General features: G+C 41.0%; 1 protein-coding gene across 1 annotated transcript in view; it reads left to right on the top strand.

Moving 5' to 3' along the window:
• Positions 1-23,462, top strand: part of ntm (neurotrimin) — a gene marked incomplete at both ends in the record, with an annotated part of 75,074 nt that overhangs the window by 38,753 nt on the left and 12,859 nt on the right. The window contains 2 exons of the mRNA XM_079738116.1: positions 4,969-5,201; positions 19,029-19,154. Coding sequence (XP_079594242.1) covers positions 4,969-5,201; positions 19,029-19,154 — 359 coding nt within the window. The remainder of the gene's footprint in view (positions 1-4,968; positions 5,202-19,028; positions 19,155-23,462) is intronic.

The raw sequence follows: 23,462 nt of genomic DNA, 5'->3' as shown, positions 1-23,462 counted from the left end.
GCATATATATATATATTTGTATTATAAATGCAATGTATATTCTGTATGTTCATTTGTATGTAATTATTTTCATTAATGGAAAATGTTCACATTATTGACATTATTTGACTGGATAGCATTTAAATGCCATTGGCTGTTGTCAATGGGTGTGTTAATGGGTGTGGGTATTTAAGGCTGGTTACACTGTTACATTGTTGCACAGTTCACACTGAAGAAGGCACATGCCGAAACACACGTCTGTGCAAAAATAAACCGGATTTATGCATAGTGCAGCCTTCCTCCTACTTTACTTGATGCATATATATATTTACATGCATGCACGTATATGCTTCAGTTTCCCTTTATAACTAAATATATGCTTCCTGTCTAGAAGTTTTATTTATTCTGTACAGTTCCTTATGCAACCAATAATTCTGTGCCCTATTTGAAACACTTGCTTTATTATTTATAATAAATGTACATTGTTAGTTGAGTTTTATTGCAGTGTTACTGAAAAAATGTCTCCAACTCTCATCGAATATTTAATCTATTTTATTCACCATTTCATTAGTTGGATGCTTTAAGACACTGTTCAATCGACTTTGTTACTGAACCTCTTTTAATAAAACAAAGTCTCTGTTGACTTAGAGCCTCGAGAGCGGAGAGTCTTTTTGAGTGCAAAATCTTTAATATATGGAGAAAGAATTTACATTTCCAAGACGAGTGCCGATCCTGCAGAGAATACATTACTGCACTTTATGGCGTTACCTCTCCTGTACAACCCAATGCATCTTTGACATCCCCGGTTATCCAAGTCAAGTGTTTTAATGTGTCAAATGCACCGTATAACGGGGTCAATCTGAGCACTGAAGTGCCTTGATACAGTGCAAATACAAATACCTAGAAGGCAAAGATTTGCGAGAATATATTAACGTGTGTGTGTGTGTGTGTGTGTGTGTGTGTGTGTTTGTGTGTGTGTGATTATACAATAGGATAATGATAAGATTGAACAATTGTCTGTAGGCTCCTGCTCATTAGCCATAGCATCGTTATTGTCCCCGCTTGTGCACCTCTGTACCCGATGAAATTCTAATAAACGCTCTCAGCTTCTTTACGATTACATTGTGTTGTGTTTTTTGCGAAGCGAAAGTGAAACCCAATGGTAAAGGTTGCGGGTTCATTTAGAGCTCTTGCGGATCACCGGCGTTCTTGAGGTGGAGCGCAATGGAGGTACATCAGGAGAGACTTCGCTGCCTGCACATCTTGTCTTATCGGCAGAAATAGTACATCCCGGCACATTCAAGACTCACAATTTCCACCAGCATGACGTGCATGTAGATGAGAATGAAAAAAAAAAAAAAATTATGTTCACTGCACACAGTTATTGAAGCACACAGAGTCTAGGCGCTGGGATTTCCTGCGCTTTTTTCATGTGTTGAGATTGATCACGTTTGCAGCACACCTCCAATTTGGATCAGAGGATCGCCTTCCGTTCGCGGCTCGCTGTTGTGGGGATGCATGGATTGTGTTAGGATCCTGTGAGTATAGTGGGAGGATAATCAGGCCTTGTGTGCCTACTCAATCCATTGAACCTCCTGCCAGTGCAGGTGGGTTTGTAATTGGCGAGAAACAGAAGTAATTACAGTTTTCCTATGAACACTTAAACGATAATCTATTAAGTGTTGTACAACGAACCTCACAGACTTACTGTTAAAGATAGTACCAATATCGCAACTATGACATGAACATATGTATGTTTATTTACTGGAATAGAAGCAATTTTATTTCTTTAATTGTTATGACTCGTGGAATTGTGGTAACCAAGACGAGATAGGGATATCCTTTCGATGTCTGTGTACTAGCAAGATGATATGGGGTCAGATGTGATATGGTCCATGTATTACAAAGTGCTCCAGTCACAGTTGTTGCACTTCTGCTGTTGCAGCTCCGATGAAAATACTAATGAATCTCAACATAACAAGCATCTTTAGGCTGCATGTCAAATTTGACCTATGGACTGCCTGTATTACGTATGATTGTTTTATTTTAATGATACACCCAGCTACACATTGAAACATGTTTTGGGTTAAAAATGTAATGTGTGTGGGTGGGTGGGGATGTGTGTGTAATACAAATTACATAACATTAGAATCCTATTAACTTGGTCCAATTCTTTTTTCATATACTCTTTCATTTTCTTTCATAGGTCATTTTCAAAATCATACATTGCGTAACCTTGTGTTGGGTAAGAATAACAGAATGTAGGAAGAGGGTACTTCACTAATGGGTTACAATGCTGTTAAGTGGAAAATTGTTGCACTGAACCTTTTTAAAGCAAAGTTTTCTTGGGAGTAATTGCCTGGCAACGACACAGGTAAACAGTGTGTATTTTCTACTGCTAGCACAGGTGCCAGTAACCTTTTAATTGAGTGCCCCCCTAGCACATTTGGTTGAGCCCTTTATTAGATGATTGCATAGGGGGTCTTTTTCTATTTTGACCACCAGTACCTTGACATCTCTTTCCTCACGTACCATCTCTTCGCGCTCTTCCTCCTATAACAAAAAGCTATACCTACTAATAAAAACAGACCACTAATTGGCTGTTATTTTTTTCATCTTGCTGGAATTTCTTCTTCTTCTCTGGCGAAGCAGCGCCTAGAATAGCTTGTTTCTTCGTATGCTCATGAACGGCGCTAGTGCTGCGGTGCAATTCCTTTGAAACTTTGCACAATGTAGAAATCACCATTTTAGTTTCATGATCAAAGCAGTGTGTGTTCATTGGAACCTTAAGGGGTTGTGTTTCCAATGAGAATGCTCACACTGGCGGCGCCGTACAGACCCGCTATACCTTCCAGCACTGCACAAAACCTGGGTGCGCATCTCAGCACCAATACCATTCATTATATTCAACCAAGAACAAACAAGAGCTAAAATCTTTTTTTTCGGTGGGTTTGGTCTTCTTTAGTACGGGATGCGGAGCTCTGTGGCTCAGAAATGAAATGTCTTTGTCACCACATGCCTATTTAAAAATGTTACATAGAGGCGTATTGCCACTATTAGAGTGTGTGTGTGTGTGTGTGTGTGTGTGTGTGTGTGTGTGTGTGTGTGTGTGTGTGTGTGTGTGTTCGTCGTGACTTCAAGAGGACACTCTAAGGCATGACGTTACAAAAGAACAATATCTGCAGTCAGAGCAGAGCAGAACATTTATTAACTGATTTGTCTGGCAGAAACATATCATTATACGCCTGTTTTCTTTCAAATATGGTCTTATTTCAAGAATGGTGATGAAATGGCAGAGATAACTATGTTGAAGATCAAATAACAAAATATTCACTGCCCCTTTAAGTACTGTGTGACTTAAGTTAGGCATATACTTCGTTGTTGTAGTTCTGTTGAGATGACTATTTTATATTATAAAGCAGGCACTACAGTTTTGCTTGTGCCCATGCATGGATGGGCACCCAGGTTATCGGAAATGCATTCAGGAAATTTCTGGGAAAAATGTCCATGTACAAAAATATTAGCAATGAACATCATATAAGGAGTCCAAGGTTAACTGTGAATGGATCACTGAGTAACTGGTTCCCCTACGGTCCATTACTCTAAAATACTTTTATGTATCAATCGATTTTCAACACGCCGGCATTCATGCACCGAGACACACATACACACATGGCGGACAAAACTCCCTTTGCTCAGTCACTCTACGTTTCGCCCTTTTCTCGATCATCATGCCAAAAATGGCCCTCGGATACCGTTGACCCTCCCCGGCGCTGCTGAGGTGGAAGAGACTGATGCCACCGCCAGAGCTGTGACAGCACAAATGGAGCCAAGAGCCTCTCGGCCGCAAAGTTGTTGTTGTCCTCTCCTTCTATCACCGCGCCATTCTGACCCCCATTGATGTGGTGGACCGCATTCAGAGCGACCCTTGCTCTGTGAACCCCCAGCCATCCACACATAGGGACATATCAAAAATAAAACTACTTTGGATAAGTATTATTATTTTAGGAAATAACACTGCCTGTTTTGAGGAGGGCGGGGTGAGGTTTATTGTTGGACTACAGAGGTTACAATAGCTGAATTGCCATCGGGGATTTCTCAGCCATGTGTGTTTTTTGGTTGTTACCTGAACACAGCATTTGTGGTGGACTGTTGTGTTTGCCATGACAATCTTAAGAAACCAGCTCCTGTATCACTGGAAAGTTATTGGGATTTTTATTTCTGTAAAACGTTGAAGCCAAATTTACACCTTTCTACCAGGTAATGATGTTGGGGAACAATAAAGAACGGACCAACACTGAAAAAGTATTTACATTTTATTCTTACTAATTGGCAGTATTTGGGTGGTAAAAGGAGATGATTAAGATTGTTTAGGTTGTGAACAATACATTTAATTGTTGTGTGACTGAAAACAGAATAAAAAGTGGAAAATAAAATGGAAAAGCCTAAAGAGGCTGTGAAGTAAAAATGCAAATCATATCTGTGAATAATAGTCCTCTTGCTTATGTCTTAAAATATATTGTCTGGGCTGTTCTCCAAGTGCACTGGTTAGTGTCATACATAAACATGTTTGGGTGTATACAATTATTCTATTGACCTTTGTTTCAAAACAAATCGTTTTGTAAACTTTGTTGGCAGTGTCGGTCGTGAGGCTGCTCAAACCAGCCATCATCCCCACACATTCCCACAACTACAAACCCTTTTTAGTACAGTATATCTGTCCTTTTATCATGTGTCAATATGTAAACATATATTCCATAGTTTTTCTACAGATTTTTTCTTTATGGCATACATATAAAATCAGGTTGTGCAGAAGCATGTCCCATACATCCCTTTATCTATGCATGGTGTTTTTTATTTCCAGCTACTTCCCATCGTTCTGGGCAGTTCTCCCAGGATGTATTGTGGTAGTTCTTCACACATAGTTACTCTCCGTCATCATCGTCATTAACCTTTAGTGTTTTTTTTCCCTTCACCTTTGTGCTGCAGGTGTCCCCAGGGGGACATCGTCACACACACAGCCTGGCTGAACCGCTCCAGCATACTGTACGCCGGGGAGGACAAGTGGTCCGTGGACCCCCGGGTCAGCCTGGTCACCCTGAACCAGGAGGAGTTCACCATCAAGATCGTGGACGTGGACATGACGGATGAGGGGCCGTACGTGTGCGCTGTGCAGACCAGCAGCCGGCCGCGCACCACCTCCGTGCACATCCTCGTGCAAGGTAACACACCCACGCGCACGTGCACGCTCGATCACTCTCGTTCTCTCGCTCTCTCTCAATAACTCTCGTTCTCGCTCTCTCTCCTCGCTCTTGTTTTTTTCTCTTGCTAGCTCTCGTTCTTTCTTTCTCGCTCTCTCACTCTCTCTCTCTCTCTCGTTTTCGCTAACTCTCGTTCTCTCTCTCGGTACCTCTCATTCTCGCTCTCTCTCAGTACCTCTCATTCTCGCTCTCTCTCGGTACCTCTCGTTTTCGCTCTCTCTCGCTGCCTCTCTCTTGCTAACACTCACTCTCTCGTTCTCGCTCTCTCTAGCTTTAAAGGGGCTTTGTTTGTCTTAATGTGGTGCCGGTTCTTTTCAGGGAGATGTATCGCTGTAATAATGTGTTGTTCCTCTAACAATGTGTTTGCTGGTGTATTAGTCTAGATCTAAAACAGAAATGTAAGTTCGATCATATTTGTAAAAAAATACTCCTGTTAATCGACTTGTCAATTTTGCCATTACCGGAGTTGCACAAGAGGGTGTTTTGGGTCCCTTTCTTTCCAAGTCACTGTGTCCTTAGTGAATATGATTGATGGTGCGTCATTCCCTAGCCTCAGCACATGAGGGCACAGCAGAACAAACGCCGACTGCTGATGAATGCAGGTTTACATACAATGGTCCGCAAAGGCAGCAGAAAGGAGTTTGTTGTGAGAGAAATGCACCTGATTAAAATCTTTAATTTAACCATTTCCTTACATCTCCTGTAGGGATTCTGTCACTTTCCCTGGCTGTGAAATGAAGAACAATTTTAAATGAACCTCAAAAATTGAAAAACATCTTTCTTTCTTTCTCCTTTCTTAACCTTACGTTACCGAGGATAGCGCCATTAAAAGAGTGGAAAGATGTACAAGGAAAATAAAATCCCACACCATTGGCGGAGGGCTTTTGTTGTATTTATGGTAGCTCTTATGTGTATTTGGCCCTTAAAACTCATTATGTACTTGCCCTTCTGTGCTGCTAATGTGCTACTAGCAGCATCTACAACTTGACAGTTGACCTTGTCAGGATGAGACCACTGGAATGAGCAAATTACTCCTCATGCACCAGACCTTTCTACCTCTTTCATACTCGTGTGTAGGCCGGAGCTATCACTGTAAGCGACAAGTTTCATGGACCTTGGTTAGCAGGCTAATTAGCGGTCAAAATAGCCCTGACCATAACCCTAGCTCAATAACACAAAAAATAAAATAAAACATAGTTCTCCTGCGTTGGAACAAACTGCCATGTATTGGATCTGTTTTGTGTTCCACATTGAAGTTTAATTTTTTGTCAATGCAGATTCACACAAAGGAGAAGTGGGTGCACGCTTTTCTTATGCTTGGCCGGCCCTCTGCAGAGCAGAACAGTTTTAGCTCCTTCTGTTTACTTTCTAATTGATGTGTATTCTGAATCAAACATTTATTCAAATTTTCAACAAATACAATGCTTGCATTTACATACAGAATTATTGGCAATTAGCCATTGAGGCAAAATGACACATTCTGCTCTGGCAAAACACAAACAGTATGTGTCATTTACATATATTGTCCAGTTAGATCTGGGCATATGGGGAAATCAAATATTGATATTTTTGACCAAATTCCTCAATATTGATGTTGTGACAATATTGTGGGAATGACTTGGTGCTTTCGCAAAATAGTTACACAATACCAATTCTGGTAAATAATCATTACCAATGTGGATATAATGACTGAGTGGCAAATACAATAACAGCCAGAACATCTCATATCACTTAATCAATCTAATATCAATATGTTGCCCAGCCCAGTGTATACCCACTAACATTGATAACTAGTTATCTTCAATTTATAACATGTACAATATTGTAATATCGGGTGGGTGCAGTACCCCATCGTTCAACATGTTTTGCAATAATGACTGCTTACCAGGTAGGTCCCAACATCGAAACCGAAAGTAAAATGGAAAGAACCACAGCGTTTTTGTTGTGGCTGTGTATTAAAACCAACAACAAAGCTCAGTAGCGGCGTATGCAGCTCTGAATAAGTGATGAGAAACGGTGAAGTAAAGAAGCGATCATCTGTATGAGTCTTGTGTATCTAGCGGTGTGTATACCTGCCCCGGAGACTGGGCTTCCAAGCAAAACAGTCGGGCTGCAGCATGCACAATAGCTGAGCTCAAACGCAGTTCACCTGCATATCATTAAAATGCTAGCTGTTTAGAAGGGTATCCTTCTCGTTCTACAACAGTTCAAACCAGGTCAGAAGCTGTGTCACCAGCCGAGCTTGGCTGTGAGTTGAATGCACATGGACTGTATAAAAAGACTGATTAAAACAGACTTTCAATCTGTGTCAATTAGCTGAAAATACTGAGGAAAAAAATATATATTTCTTGCATCCCTACTAATAATCCATTTATTCTACTTAAATGGATTTCTTAGATTGTATAATAATACATTTCTGCAAAAATACACATATCTGACTAATTTATATTTGTCATTATGCCTGCTCTTCTAAAATAAATTGATCTCAAAAGTGCAGTTAATATTAATTAAAATAATGTTTTCTACTTTGAAATATATATATTAGGGGTGGGACGGTTCTAGAAAATAATTAGAACTGTTGCTATTCATGTTTCGGGGAAGGTATGTATTATTCGGGTCATTCACTTCAAAAAACATTTTCTACTAACATATTATTTTGGTGGTACCCTAACAAATTGGTTCCATCTCTTTTTTCACAGCTTTGTTGCAGAATTGGCGTATCCGTCGTCACGTCCACATCATGTACACTATTTTCTTTCTACCGCTACCTTCTCAACATCTCTTTCCTCATTCATTCACACTCCTACTATATCAAAAACCTCTACCTACTAATAATAACAGGCGGATAACAGGCATCTAACTTATAACAGGATACCCAGTTATACTCCTGTTATGGAGTATATTACCAATGAGACTTCCAATGAGGGCTTAAACACCGGCGCCGCCATATAGCCGCGCTATAACTTCCAGCACTGCAAGCTGCCTTACATTGAAACTCTGCTGTAACCAAGTCAGACTCGGACCAAGAGTGGATCCGAAAGCCACTAAATTCCTCCTCTTCATAGCGACAGCGACCTACTTTAAAATGTTACATGGTGGTGCAGCGACACTTTTACATTGAATTATAAAAAAAAAAGAAGTGAACTTGTGTCATCTCCTGCTTTACCAAAACAAACAAAAACATGTAGTACTGAACTGAAAACCGTGACCCCCAAGACCGCTATACAAACCGAACCTTCAATTATGTGAACCGTGCCATTCCTCATATAAATACATATACATATTTATAAATACAAAACACAAAAAAAAAGAGCCCATTTTTGGTTGCCCTAGGTAGACGTGACAGTAAACACCCGTCCATCATACTAATACTTAGACCATGAGCTTGTTGACTGGGTATGTCAACTCTGTCAACACTGTATATTTGACATGCCGCTTGAGCTGTCCAATGCACTCCACTGAGCAGCTTCCCTGCCCTCCTTTCCCTCGCCTAGATTCCGCGCTGGGGACTTCAAACATGTTGGCTTGCCATAAGTCTACTTTCTTCTTTTAGCCCCAAGGCCTCTGCCACCAAGTTGGGTGGTGTTTGTGGGGGAGAGGAGCAGATGTTTGGTTTTGCGCCAAACGATGAGTAGAGGCAACAGCAGAAACCTTTTCTGCAAGAGTGTTTTTTTTTTCATGAAGCAATGTGGTGTGAAGCGCAGTCTGCGTTTATTTTGAAGTGACTGAGAACATGGCCTAGTGTTTGAGTCAAACTATATTATCTGGTAATGCATGCAGTGTGATTAGAAAAAATCAACCATAAATAATACACTCAACATTCATGGCATTGCAATAGGGGAACGTTCATGGCACAGATATTACTGCAAGAGGCATATATCTTATCTTAAAAGATAAATGCCGGACGGAAAATGCATAAGTTATCAGATTCCAATCATGTGTAGAACAAGCAGTTGCGGAAAGTGTACAGCTAGGTCACATGCAATGTGTAAGCCTGCTTTAATCTTCCATCTGGCCCTCGGTAGCCTCCTGCGCCCTGACTTTATTAGACAGGGGGATCAGGGATTGAGTTTCCTCGCGCTGTGTATTCCAGCGAAACCAGCAGGCTTTAAGAGTTCAGCATGTGAGCGGACTCTGTCTCCATCTCTTGCTGTCCGATCATTCTTGTTCTTTAATTAAATCATGTATCCATCCGGGCCGGTTTCCCGGTTGAAACGTTTGGGAAGTCGTTCTGATAAATTGCGCATGCCGCTCAGAAAGCCCCTAACCTAAAAAAACAACCACACATGACCCGAATGTTGCAGCAAAAAAGTTACGAGCAAACTTTTTTTTCCAACATTTTGATTAATTTGTTTACACCAGGGAAAGAGGGATATGGGGATTCAGATCCAGATTGCTGTGGTGATTACACGCTAATCCTTGCGTGTAGTTGTCTAGTGATAAACTGTTACCTCTGTAATGGGTTACCTTTGCATATCCCCTTTTGTTTTTTCAACACGCACACAGACACAAACGCAACGATGGCTCGATCTCAGCAGACGGTGTGGGCAGTGGGTGGGCTGGCTGGGTCTGCTTCCAGAGCAGGTGTGCCTTGCCTGCAGGGCGGGGGGGGGGGGGGGGGGGGGGTGTAACGGATCGGCTCAACCTAGGTAGCGGGGTGAGAGCCAGAGATACCTTTCCAAACCCTCTATCTCTCTCTCTCTTTCTCTCACCTTCACCCGACCTCGCCCGCCCGCCTCGTTATCATTCCCTCGTCGTAGAAGAAAAATAAAGATGGACTTGGGAAGACACAAGGAGAGATAAAGCAAGGCAACTTTTGTCAGCTTGGAATAGCTGAACCCCTGGTGTCTCGAATTAGACACCTTGGGCGCTGCTCCATTTTTGGGGGTTCCTGGTTCCCCCTGTACTGGTATCAGTCAGCCTGGGTACGAATCGGGCCACCTCAGCTGTCTCGTCATCTTCCAGGCATTTAAGATCACATCCAGTGCATGTGACAGCCCGGGCCCACACCAGCGCCATCCTTTTGCCAGGGACATTTCGCTCACTTTACTGCAAAAGTTGGCCGAATTGAGACAGAAGTACCTCGCTTTTTAAATTGGGTATCGGAGCAAACGTTGTGAGGCAAGCTGCCTCAGCGTTCAATTCCCTTGGATAGGAGGGAAATATTCAAAAGCTAGCAGGGAGGCTTTAGCGGAAGACATTTCATTAAACTGATAAACAATTGGGACGTTTCTGGACCCGAATGTGTGCTCCAAACACAAATATTTTCTGCAAACCGTATTCATCTGGGATGAAAGTTTAGGATTTTTTTTCCTTTCAACATTAAAAAGAACACACTTTGATAGTTCAAATATAGTAGATTTCCACTCCTCAGCAGATCCAGAATGCATAACTGGGATTTTGTAAAAAAAATATAGAAAAAGGACTTAAAAAATAAACCGGCAACCACAAAAATTGAAAGGTTATCTGCTGTTTTGGGTGTCTGGCAGAATATGGAACTGTCTCGATCATCGCCTTTGTAACAACAAAGCAAGGGAATGATGGGTAGAATAAAGGACATGGAATCATAAAAGGTCATTCCAAAGTGGTAAACAGCTTATGCCATTTTAATACAGTGCACACTTTGTATCCGATCATGAGAATATTATGAGCCCCTTATCCTTTAATGTAAAAGATAGCAGTTGAACCCTCCCTCACCCTTTTCCTCAAGTCAAGATGAGTGTGGATCCGTTTTTTTGCTGGTCGTGTTTAGTCTTGTGCTTTAATATTGTGGTTCCAACATCTTTGCTTTTTGTCTGCATCTATGTTGCTCAAGGGGCATGTGAGCTTATGATCTGTCGGTGAAATCATCACACCACAAACACGGCAGTGTTTGTAGTGTGATGAAACAGTAAAGGTTACTGCATAATTAATGTGATTCTAAAAGCATATAGTATACACGTGTGTGTGTGTGTACTATATGCTTTTAGAAACACACACACACACACACACACACACACACACACACACACACACACACACACACACACACACACACACACACACACACTCTCAAATATATCCTTTTAACACCGAATTTATAAATATAATCAATCATTGCATATTTTTAATGATTTTAAACCATTCAATTTCTAGTACTGACTCAGTGTATGCTGCTGATCTTTAATGACTTGTTGCAGAAGGCCAGTAGCCTTGCCCTTTAGCACACCATAGCAGTAATGCCATTAACACGCTTAGGGGTTGTAACTGTCAGCACAGGCTGACACCAGCTCTGTTGCCATGAGAATACACCCATTTTTTAACTTAAGCCATAGGCCCTCATTCAGGGGTACTATGCATATCATCACGATGGAACTTTTTTTTTAGTGGTTGCTCTGCTCGCTAAGACGTTTTTAAGCCCAGAGCCCACAGACCATGAATTCCGCTTCTAATTTGTAGCACAACCCAAAAAAGAACTGGAATCATTTTGTTTTTAACGGGGCAAAGCACATGCAGAGCCGATGTAGTGGGGCTGTATTTTATTCCACTCGCTTTGTCTATTTAGGACTTGAAAATGTAAAGGCATTATTTTGTGTGTGTCCCGACATGACTTTGTGCTTTGGGCTTAAGTGTTTAGAATACAAATAAGAACAATGTTACAGGCAGTGCTCTTTGCCACCTTCTACATTAAAGGGCAACTGTTTTCATTATTAGAATTGAATTTTTTCCATAAGAAATGTATTCATTATATGTTCAGTTGTTTACACACAGACACGCACGCAAGCAGGCAAACGCTTAATTCCTTAAGCCATTTGGTGAGGAAATTGCAATCCTTCAAAGAGAAACTACAGCACCCACATAACACAGCATTGGTATGCATGACAGTTCTGTAAGGAATCTGTAAATAAGGCAGTCGGAGTCAATGGGCACATTGATGTCTCCCATTTGTCCCATCCTGCTGTCTGTGGTTTGGATACATGATTGCACTCCATAGTTTCTTTTTTTTTCCTTTTTGCTTGATCCAAACCTCTGACGAACTAGACATTTTGAGCGCCAACAGAACCGTAAAAAAATACATCATTCTCATGGTTTTCGCAATCTTGGAATTCCAACAGACAACCGGGTAGTCATTGGAAGGAGTTAACAACCTTTTTTATGCCCAATTAAAACTAGACTCATTGAGGCAGGCTTTCAACAAAGCTGATTAGCTATGGTGTAAGCCTTGTTTGATAGACATCATTTTGATGTCAAGTTTTAGACTGCTGCTTGTTGGAGTCTGCAATTCTTTTTTTATTTGTTTTACAAACAGCCATTTCTTTTAAGGGTGGAAAATGCATCTACTTGGTACTGCATATTCTTTCCATACATTTACCATACCAAATGAGCTACACGTCTTATTAAATAGTCATGATCAACTTCTTTGTCTTAATCAATTATCTGAATATTATTCTTTGCTAGTTTTGATACTGTCAAATGTGTTTTGATACTGTCGAATGTGTGTTGTTCATGGTTTCTCCTGCCCTTTCTTCTTGGTTATATATAAAGACAGTATTTTATATATTTCTTTGTTAAATATCCACACATTTCATCACATTTCAAGAGAGAACAGTGCACAGCTGAGTGAGTATAATACAAATGTAATCACAGCAACAAAATCTCTTTCATCTTTCTTTCGCATCTTCCCAACCACGTCTCTAGGCAATTTAAGATGTTTCAGCAAAATAATCACACAACAAATATAATTAATATTTCATTACGTACCTTCCATACAACAGCTAATTGTGTTTGATTTATACTCAATGAAAATCCCAAATAATTGGACCAACCCAGAAACAATATGTTTTCTCTGCTTAACAATTCATTGTTTTTATAAAAAGGCCTAAAAGGAAACATATTAGCACAGATAAGTGTGTGGCTTCAATTCCTTGCACCTGCTGAACTACTTGTGTCGCTGTTGAAGTCTAAATTAATGTATGCATTTCCCCTGGTGTTGTTAAAGCCTGCCCTCACCTTGATTAATAGTTGGCATAATCGTAAGCCCACAAAATGTCTTTAGGTAATTGTGAGATGCCGTTGAAGGGTAATTGCTCAGCCCATTCTTATTTAAATTGCTCATTCAAAGTTAATGGATGGACATGTTTAAATTATGCCCTCACCGCCCCCTGCTGTAGCTTCTATCAATTAGGATTGTTTACCAGCTTCCACTGTAACTGAAATACAGAGCTCGGCTAGCGTGTTTCGGAAGCTGGAATCCAGCAGTCCTGCTATGTTATAGACAAACTTGTGGGGGGGAGATGGCATGGGGGCCTGAGCCCGATATCAAACCCTTTCAGCGGTTGAGTTACGACTTGGTTCCGGTTTGGTGACCGAGATATTCTATAGAAGAAAGACATACTCACTCAAGTCAAGGAAGGTAACCGAAGAGTATTTTAATAAGTGCATTTCTGCATATGACAGTCTACAGTCCACAGTGCTGATTTGATACCTTTACAGACACGTTTTTAAAGTTCACTCCTGCGGGCCGAGTTTGCGATTGTCAATTGTGTAATAACAGATCCCAGCCTCCAGCGACATGAGTGGATGAAACAAATGTGAAGAAAAATAAATTGAAAAACGCCCTGTTCTCCCGATTTGAGCTTGCCTGTCATCAGAGTTTTGATGTTAACGCTAGGGTAGGCATTAGGGAGAAGAAACAGCCAGAGTAAGCTATATTTCACAAGTATCCAACCGAAGCAGTCCTCCCTTCAAGCCTCCCTCCGCAGCCCCTCCCCTCAAACACCTGACCTGCTCCCTGGCTTTAAGAATAGCTCTGCCCAATTTTTCGGAAGACCTGACATGTGCAATGAGTGCAGGGGAAGGCTGCACGCAGGTAGCCGGCAGGGGTGTCCGATATGGACAAAATCTTGGATCATGTAAAGGGTCATGTCATATTTTGATACTGATATCATATCACAATAGCGAGTTTTCTGTCAATTGTATGAAAAACATGTCTACCAAGAATAACGCCATGCCTCATTTTTTGATAATCCTGCCAACTAACTACAAACGAAAGCCACATTCTCTTTTCTCCTTTTCTTTTGAAATGACGTTGAGCAGTCAGAAATGAGAAAAAGAAAAACAAATTGGATATTCAACATATGAAGGACTAAATAAAGTAAAGAACCCTCTGCCAAGAGTGCTGCCAGCAAACAAAGTAGGTTTATGAATATGAATTTAAAAAGTAAACATCAACCGACTGATATATTTTTAATACCGTCTTTGTGTATGAGCGCTGTAATGAGCGATGTTGTACACACACCGTGGGGTTATACTGAGCTTAACCCTACCTCGGACACGGACATCAAAATAAACTGCTGCTCAGACAGAGCTCCAAACATCCACATGCACCGTAGCATTATACTGAGAAGCCCAACCCTCTCTCGGACTCCATCATCAAAATCAACAAGCTTCATATATACGCACACTAAAGACTCTTTCAAACTCGATGGAGATTCATCACTTCCCTTGTATATAGATCACACCTTTTAACTCTTGCCCTGTCTCAGACTGTTGCACTTTGGTTCTGTTTCACGTTCCTCCATGTTTGTTTTTGTATTCGACAAGCCCATGTAGTGAACGTGAAGCCGGGTCAGAATGACCTAAAATACTGCCGTGAAGTAAAATAGCTATACAAACGATAGGGGGAAATATCTATTGATAGACTTTATTCTCTCGTCCCCCAATATAAACGGTCAAATCGAACAGCCCTAGTAACTGGCTAGGTACATAGACAGACGGATAAGCCATCCAATCATTTCATTAGGAATGAATGAATTGATCAGACCCTGAATGAAATTATCGGACTGGCTCATTACAGGCCTGCAACAGATACAACTTGTTTTTCTTCTTTTTGTCAGAGTGTTTGATTTATGATTGCTGTCGGAATGTAAAGAGAATTTCAACCAATATGCTCCTAAAATAAATGGCTTACTCTAGATCTCATTCAAATTTTGATTCGTGAGACTAGTGAGCATGTAGTTTGGCAGCTGCCATATGCAAACAGAAACGTGGAGAAGGGTTGGTATTTGTTGTTGGGGCCTTTTCACCATTTCTTGGTGTAGAGAAATCCGTCGATGGCATAACAGTTATTTGCGTCATCTGGTTTACAAGAGGGCCGGACCTTTTGGTCGTTAACAAAGGCCTAATGTACTCTGTTATGGTAAAGTATACAAAGTGGAAAGCAGTGGTTGCTGATACGATAACCCAACCACTACGGCTAATGGATAGATGCACATACTTCAGTTTGTTTACCGCCGTGTTGCTTGCAGTGAATGGACCCTTGGCTGTTGAAGTAGCGTGTGAGAGGTCTACATTACCGAGACACTCACTGCTGTTCCTCAAGTGTAGGTGGGGGGGAAATTTGCGTTGAGAGTTGGGCTCGCGGGACTTGCTGGGGACAGAACCTAGCGTCTTTGCTGGGGTTCACGGAAGGATTAAGTGATTTAGTATTTCCTTTATCATCATAACTAGGACGAGTACAAAACAATGAAGGGCGTTTCAAAGCAAAAGAGCACATACATATGCATGGAGATAGAGCACTCTTCTCTGAAAGAAATAGGGCCTTTTAATGTGAAAGAGTACACAGAACTCTTTCAAGGTCGGTGTGACAAGCTAGCCACATTACATAGATTATTTAGTTTGGCTGATTTAGGTTAAACACCTGGTCAAATGTCTACATTAAGTTCAAAATATGACAAAAACTGCCATGTGTGCTCATAGAGTAGTAATAGGGAATATAGAAAATATACATTTCTTTTTTGAATACCCTGTAGTCATTACCCCTTTGTGATCCTTACTGTTAAAGCAGATCCTGAGAACAATTTCTCTGCTGCATTTTGCTGCTCAAGCTTTGTCTGAATGAATGAATGAATTTTTGGAGATATGTCAGAGAATGACTTGGTTGATAAGTGCTGTGCCCCCTTTTGTTACGCCATTGTAATGAAATAAATACACTTTGTCTATCAAAGAATGGTATTATCAGGAAGGCCACACAAAATCCCAAATGAAAAGTACGAGTTGTCTTGAAACACGGCATGGAACTCAGTCGGCATTCATCAGATATGAATAGAGAAAGGAAAGCAGAGACTTATTTATTTATATTTTATTAGAATATTTTTAGAATGTTAAATAAAAGGTGATAGAAATCACATATCACATATTTATCTTGGTTAAACATGTTTTCGTACAGGTTTTATACACAACTTATATTTGTTCAGAATTTTGTATTGTCATGGGTCTTTTCTATCTTTTCAAATTATTACATCAAATATGAAAAATAACAAGTTAAAAACATAATATGGGCACAGGAACATGGCAACTCAAAACATCTAAATCTAGCGACCTTGGGACCGAACTGTTGCTACCCTCCCAGAAAATCCCTCTCACTCCTCAAGAGTAACTACGACACCATGGTTAATTAACTTATGGCCGTGCAATTTCCATGGTGGTGAATATGCTGCGATGTTTTCTCCTTGATCTGCCATTCAAAACCAAAATCCTTGCCCCGACAGTGACAAATATGCTAATGATTAAACTGACTGTTGACCTGAAATGTATAAACAGACACGATAGGGATGAGGAGAAATGCCCCAAAATTATAATCAAATACACGGTCCTCCGAGTGATTTATATTGTGTTAGTCTATTTCTCAGGGCTGGGCAGATTAGTGTGTAATTCACTTATTGTCTAGATATATTGTCCAAACGATATCTCAAAAACACCTATTTTGCTCGGTAGCAGTATATAATGGTATCATTGGGGCAAAATAACTGAGCATATGTGACAGTGGAATTTCTAGTTGTAGAAATAAAAATAGAAAGTCACACACATATATCAGTACATTCGAGGTCACAGAGCAAAATGCTTTAGAAGTTGCAAACTTTTTTCTCTCAAACAAACACAGTTACTCCTTCTCAAATTCTCCATTGCAGCCGCAGAAATCTTTTCCTACAAATCACAAATGTAGAAACTCATACGTTCACATTTTGGCTACAGTTCCTGCAGTGTACATGGCGCAACAAGAATAATACATTTACAGAAATCATTAAATAGTTAGCTAATTAACATTGAACTAAAACCAGCGGGATAGTATTTCCATGATAAACATGTTCAGAGCTCCCTGCACATTCTGCATTTTTTAAGTATTCATCAATGTCTTTCTCACTTGAACTTGAACTTCAAAATAAAGGCGTCAAGATGTGAGCTTTTTTTTAATACACCACCCCGGCAGTGCTATTATGCTATTTGTTTCAATTTAAGTCTTGATGTCGGGATGTTCCTGGCAGGGGGATCATTATTATAACGCGTTGTGAACTCCGTGAACCTATTTTACGCAGCCTCTGAAAAACAATGTATTACTTTGCAACCGCGAATGTTTTTGCTTTTTAATGATAAATCATGCTCCAAAACTTTGTTAAAATAAATAATAATAATAATAGTCGTATATAATGGATTTGTAAGATGTCGGAAAATGACAAATCATTTCCGATTTCATTTATGAATTCCCTCACAAGTTCTTGTTTCCTCTGATACACATTTGCGGCCCTACTACACAGTAGACCAAGCAGATGCTTGTGGAGAATAGAATCCTAAACATCATCTTCATTCATTTATTAATTAACATTCAACAGTGTAGGAGGGAGACCTTCGAACTGCAGATTTGAGAAGGATTTTCACACCATGGCAGTGGGTGAGCGGATGGAGGATCTAGACTCGTCCTGAGAGGCAAGGGGGAGATAGAGCGCCACGGGTAGCCAGACCACTTAACATGGTGCACCTGCACCCAATCAACCATCGTTAAAGGGTTTCCTGGCAGTACAGAGGGCAGGCCTGCAGAGTGACACAGCCCACTCTTCAGTCACACACCGGTGATATTTGAATGAATTGTGGGGTCGCAGGTGGCCTTCGTGTGGCAGCGTGTGTGTGCTCCAATGAAGGCCAGTGGGCCGACATGGAGCCGCCGCTGTGTGTTCACCTGGTACGGGGACACGGTGTGATCAATGGATAAGGATCCAACAGGGCTATACACAGAAACATATTGGAATGTAATCTCAAACACACATCAGTCACTCACACAGATACGCAGCCGCCGCTGAGGTCAGGGAAGAGTGGGCGAGGAAATCGATGTTTCTTTGTCTCTTTAGTAACTCACAACTAATAACTTTCTGTACCGCCTTTTTCATGCATTTTTTTATCTTGAGATATTGATATCTGTGCTTTATTAATACTGAGTAGATTATTAATATAATATATATATATATATATAGGCCTATATATATATATATATATATGTATATATATATATATATATATATATATATATATATATATATAGATTTATAAATGGCAACAGGGACTGAATCATTTTCAATATCAATATTTTTATTTTACTGCTTCATTTTATTGTTTTAAATAAATTGTCTTCACTCAACAAAAGCCAAGCTGTCACAACGGGGTCCGGCTTTTTTGGCCACATATTGGATGAGTCCATGACTCATGATCAAACCAGTGTTGGCACTCGGTCAGGTATCCCTGTGTGAGTGTATTAATGGCACGGCAGCAGCAAAGTCACACATACTCATATTTTTCTTGAGCCAAACGGTAATCAGGACCAAATCCAATGACACTTTGTTTTTCTATCCAATACAAGAGCCCATCGAGGTGGGACCCTCACTGCTCAACAACGAATGAATCCAACGGCATTTTCAATGTTCTCCACAAAAAACTAACTTCTATTTTTCCCTTCTCTTTCTCTCCGCTCTTCTCTCACAGTACCGCCAAAGATCATCAACCTGTCCAGAGACCTTGTGGTAAACGAAGGCTCCAATGTCACCCTGATGTGCCAAGCCAGCGGGAAACCGGAGCCCTCAATAAGCTGGAAACTAATCTCTCCTTCAGGTAATCTATGCGCCCCGAACCCCATCACTCACTGCCACGTCTGCCTTTGACCTGTTGTGTTCTCATCCCCTCCTCTCATATCAAATTCCCTTATTTGAAGCTGCATTCATTAATTCACGTCTGATCTAGAGGACGAGAAGTAAAACTCCCAGCCCGTACCGACGGTGCCGTGTCTTCATTCCCATGTACTTGTTCTTCCATCAGAGACATCACATAGCAATGAACCACACCATATGTGGATAGTGAAGGCTAGAGATCCTGTAAAGTTCTCACTTCGTGACACAAAAAATCAGAGCAAAAATAGCATGCAACAGCTTGCAGGTGACTCAGGGATGACACCTTAGCTTGGTATCAACGGAGAACACCCTTAAATTAAAAGCGAAGAGGTTCAATTAGAGGACTATTTACACCAGAGGGGGACTAGTCCAGTTGGTATTTACTCGTCCCTCTAGTCCTGTCCCTCAAATGTCGCTACTTTGCCCCTCTCTCGTGCTGTCGAGCGAGCCGTCTATAACATCGAATGAGACCCACTGAATTATCCACTCAACCTTTCGCGTGTAATTACCTGTGTCCCAATCACCATTATGCGGTAATGGAACAAAGGACGCCAAACTAACCACATTGTAACCGAACTAATTCCACCGGGTAACTAGACGGGACGTTAATGTTGTTGACGCTCAGAATAAATGCCAGGAGCGCGAGGTTAGCGGCGGGGCTATTGTGCACCGGGGCCTGCTGGCGACTCGCTGGCATTGTACATGTCTCAACAGCGTTTGGCACGCTGCTCTTATCTCCCACGCACAAGCACGTAGAAGCCTAATGTGCATTCTATTTTCACTTCCAGAAGGTGTCCGCGCTTCCCTTTAATCAGACAGTACGCCGGCATTGTGCACAGAGTCACATTTGAAGGCGAAGGGGGCCGCCTCATGCTTTAGTCTCTTTTATTCCCCGCGCCTTTGTCTCGTGACATGTATCTGGGGATTGAAATGTAAATATGACAGCAGTGTGACAGACCTGTCTTTTAAGGAGAACAAGGAGAGAGGGGGTAGCAATGGCTGCCCTGCCCGCCCCCCAGGAAAACGAGAGAGGGAGAGAGGGAGAGAGGGAGAGGGGGAGAGAGAGGTTTAGACTGGTTTATGCATGTTTCCTTGAGACAAGAGGTAAGCCAGTCAGGGACGATAAGTAGTGGACTGACACCAGGGACTTCTCTATGCAGGATAGCTGACTAAAGGGGAGCCATGATGGGCCACAGGAGGCTGCAGAGACCAGCGGCTCCGCTGCATGTATAATATATAATCATATTAAATTGTATTATATTCCAAATTCTCTGCTTGGTGGAACCCGAACCATGGTTAATGTAGATTAAAGAGCATGTTCATGGCAATTGCTAAAATAATCTCATACCTCTGCTCTCCTGCCAGGGAAGAAATATGTGAGCCTGCTTCACTACCTAAACTCATATGAGAATAATGACACCGCACAGATTGTGAACAGACTGGGAGCAGTCACAGCGATCATTAAATCATCTTTGTGTGCACGCGGACCGTGACTTGTAAGGAACTTTCGCCACCCTGCGGATTGGTAACGGCTGGGGTTAGTCTTTTTGATCTGGAACCAGTGCTTTGATATTATCAGTTACAATGACATGAACAGAATAATGCACTATCTATAAATGTTACCTTAAAACGGGATGGGGTTGCTTTATATAACTCTTCTATACTGTTATATGTATCTTACATAACTCTATCTTATTCTTCTGTCAAGAATCAGGGTAACCTTCATTTGAAGCATCAAATAATACAATATTTGAGAATACAGGGGAATAATGCAAGACTCAGGATGACAGTGTCTGATCACGCAATCTGTGTACTAAAGTGACAGTATTTGACCTACAGTATTTATAGTAATAGTCAGAATAATTGTAAGAAACCCCCAGATATAACTCCCAAGAGATAACTTCTGATACATTTCTGAGTTCTTCTTTTCAATTTAGTTTTTTTTTAGTTGTGCCTCAAGGACTTGGATTCCATTCTGAAAGCGTTGCCTCCAGAAGACAGGCAGAATACAGCGGAGAATCACAAACAAACTGCAAACTATTCAGCCCACCTATAATGCCTGCAGAGACATACAAACCAGACAATCAAGGCTGAGCTCCGAGTGATGCCTTGACACGTACCCAAGAGGTGGGCATGTGTGCTTCTTGTCTCTTTCTATTGCACACTATCTATGCTGAATAGGAAATGGCCTCTATGGCGGACAGCGTAGCAGTCTGATGGCTGGAGTCGCCGGTTTCCACTGCTCTCCTCAGTGGAGCTGACTCAGCCCTAAAATGGCAGGAGGTACCTATGGAGAGGCTCATGGTTGACTTAATAAGAAATGGGTCCATCTGATTATTTTTGTTTAATTGCAAATTAGGAGCATGCTGTTGCTTGCTATGTAGCGACTCCAACATCTGGCTCCTACCAAATAGAGGATTCTATATACCCTGTTTGCTTTGTTGTTTACCGAATGTAATGCTGATGTCCTCCCTGAAACCATTCCCCAAAGCAGCTGCTATTCTGCATAAGGGTTGAATTTTGGAGCGAAGATAGATGATCCAATGTTAGGTTAACCTGCAATGAGACATTAAAGATCTAATGTCGGTTGACTATTCACAAAAGGGATTAGTGGTTAGAGAATGAGTTGGGTGAAAAACCGAATAGGATGTTTAATATGCTCAATAGATTCACACAACACAATACAATGTTGACGTGTATCAGCATCTACCATATGCATCTGTGTTAGAATTGACATGAAGATGATTGGTTGGCAACTCAATGGCATTACGAGATGGTGATTCAGTACTGACTTTACTTATTGTATTGTGTACTGCCTATGCCCTTGGGCAACGACCGATGCTGAGCAGTAGCCACAGTCCCCTAGCATGTCCTATAGAGCAGCCAGACACCGGGTACAGCAGCACACTGATGGGAGGAATTCTTCCACTTGTGAGGACTGCTGAAATGCCTTCGGCAGATGCCAAGGCTTTATATGAAAATAATTTGATGTCTCACTGTAATAAGCGGATGGACTAACATCATTCCTACTTCAGGGTGTTCGTTTTTTCTTTTTTTTCCCGATCAGGCAGTTGAGGCATTGCAGGTGTATGATTGTCTGTGCACGTTTGCGAGCGGCGTCGATTTAAAGTGCATTACCGGCGAGAGACGTTAAGGAGTCATCCTTTGTAGGAGAACAACCTTCTCAGTTGTCGAGCAGGGAGGAGAGCATGATAAGGGTACCACTGGATTGAAACCCGGTTATCTTTATCAGTAAATAAATTAAAGGTAAAATAGGCTCCACTGGGAAAGCACTCGAGTAAATGCTGTGTAAATCATCTCACCATCAAAACACTCGATACGTTTCTTTTTTTAGCTTCAGAAAACAAATACTATGAGCTATAGCATTCTTCTTGTCAATTAAAGGGTATTTGGATATATCCATTGAAGAACAAAAAAAGCCCTTGATGATTTATTAATACTTTCTTCATGCATTCAGAATTGTATTATTGAATGGAACCAATATTTTAGTATTTTCACTTTATTTTCCAAACATCGTCGAAAGAAATGACAATCCTTGAAGAGTTTGAAGGGGAAACTATATTTTTCTTGAAGATGTGTGTCTGTGACTTTCAAGGGCGATGGGTGTTTGAATGTCATTGTTTTTTTTTTGTACTCTGAGTTTATTTATTGAAGTTGTTAAAAATAAGCACATTGATGAAGACATTTTAAGCACATTGATGAAGAACGATGCATCCAAGGTTAGCGGGATTACTTTGTCAACCTTTCAAAAGTTGTGAGTGCTCATTTATTTGAAATATATAACATGAAGAGCAGCCAGGTTATAATTTGGGACCTATTTGAATAATTGTGCCATCGCACTATGTCGTTAAGTGGTATAGTACTTTAGTAGACATATAATGATAGATAAATTAAAGGTCCCATGACATGCCACCAGGTGGGGTGTGATTAGCCGTTGCAAGCCGTTTTGGAAATCTGCCCCTTATGACATCACATGTGGGCGTGTCCACCTAGATGTGTGACGGATAGATGAGCAACGTTTGCTACAGTCCACTGGGTAGGCTGGTAAACTGATCTATCGAGCACACATCTAGGTGGACACGCCCACCTGTGATGTCATAAGGGGTCGATTTCCAAAACGGCTTGTAACGGCTTATCACACCACACCTGGTGACATTTCATGGGACCTTTAAAAGCAAAAAGTTAGGGGATCAAATAACAAGAACATCAGTTTTTGGAAATGACAATTAAA

The sequence above is a fragment of the Pollachius pollachius genome (genome assembly GCF_949987615.1).
Source record: "Pollachius pollachius genome assembly, chromosome: 6".
In the NCBI taxonomy this organism is placed as follows: Eukaryota; Metazoa; Chordata; class Actinopteri; order Gadiformes; family Gadidae; genus Pollachius; species Pollachius pollachius.
Note: the sequence above shows the minus strand (reverse complement) of the source record. Positions and strands in the feature narration are given on the sequence as shown.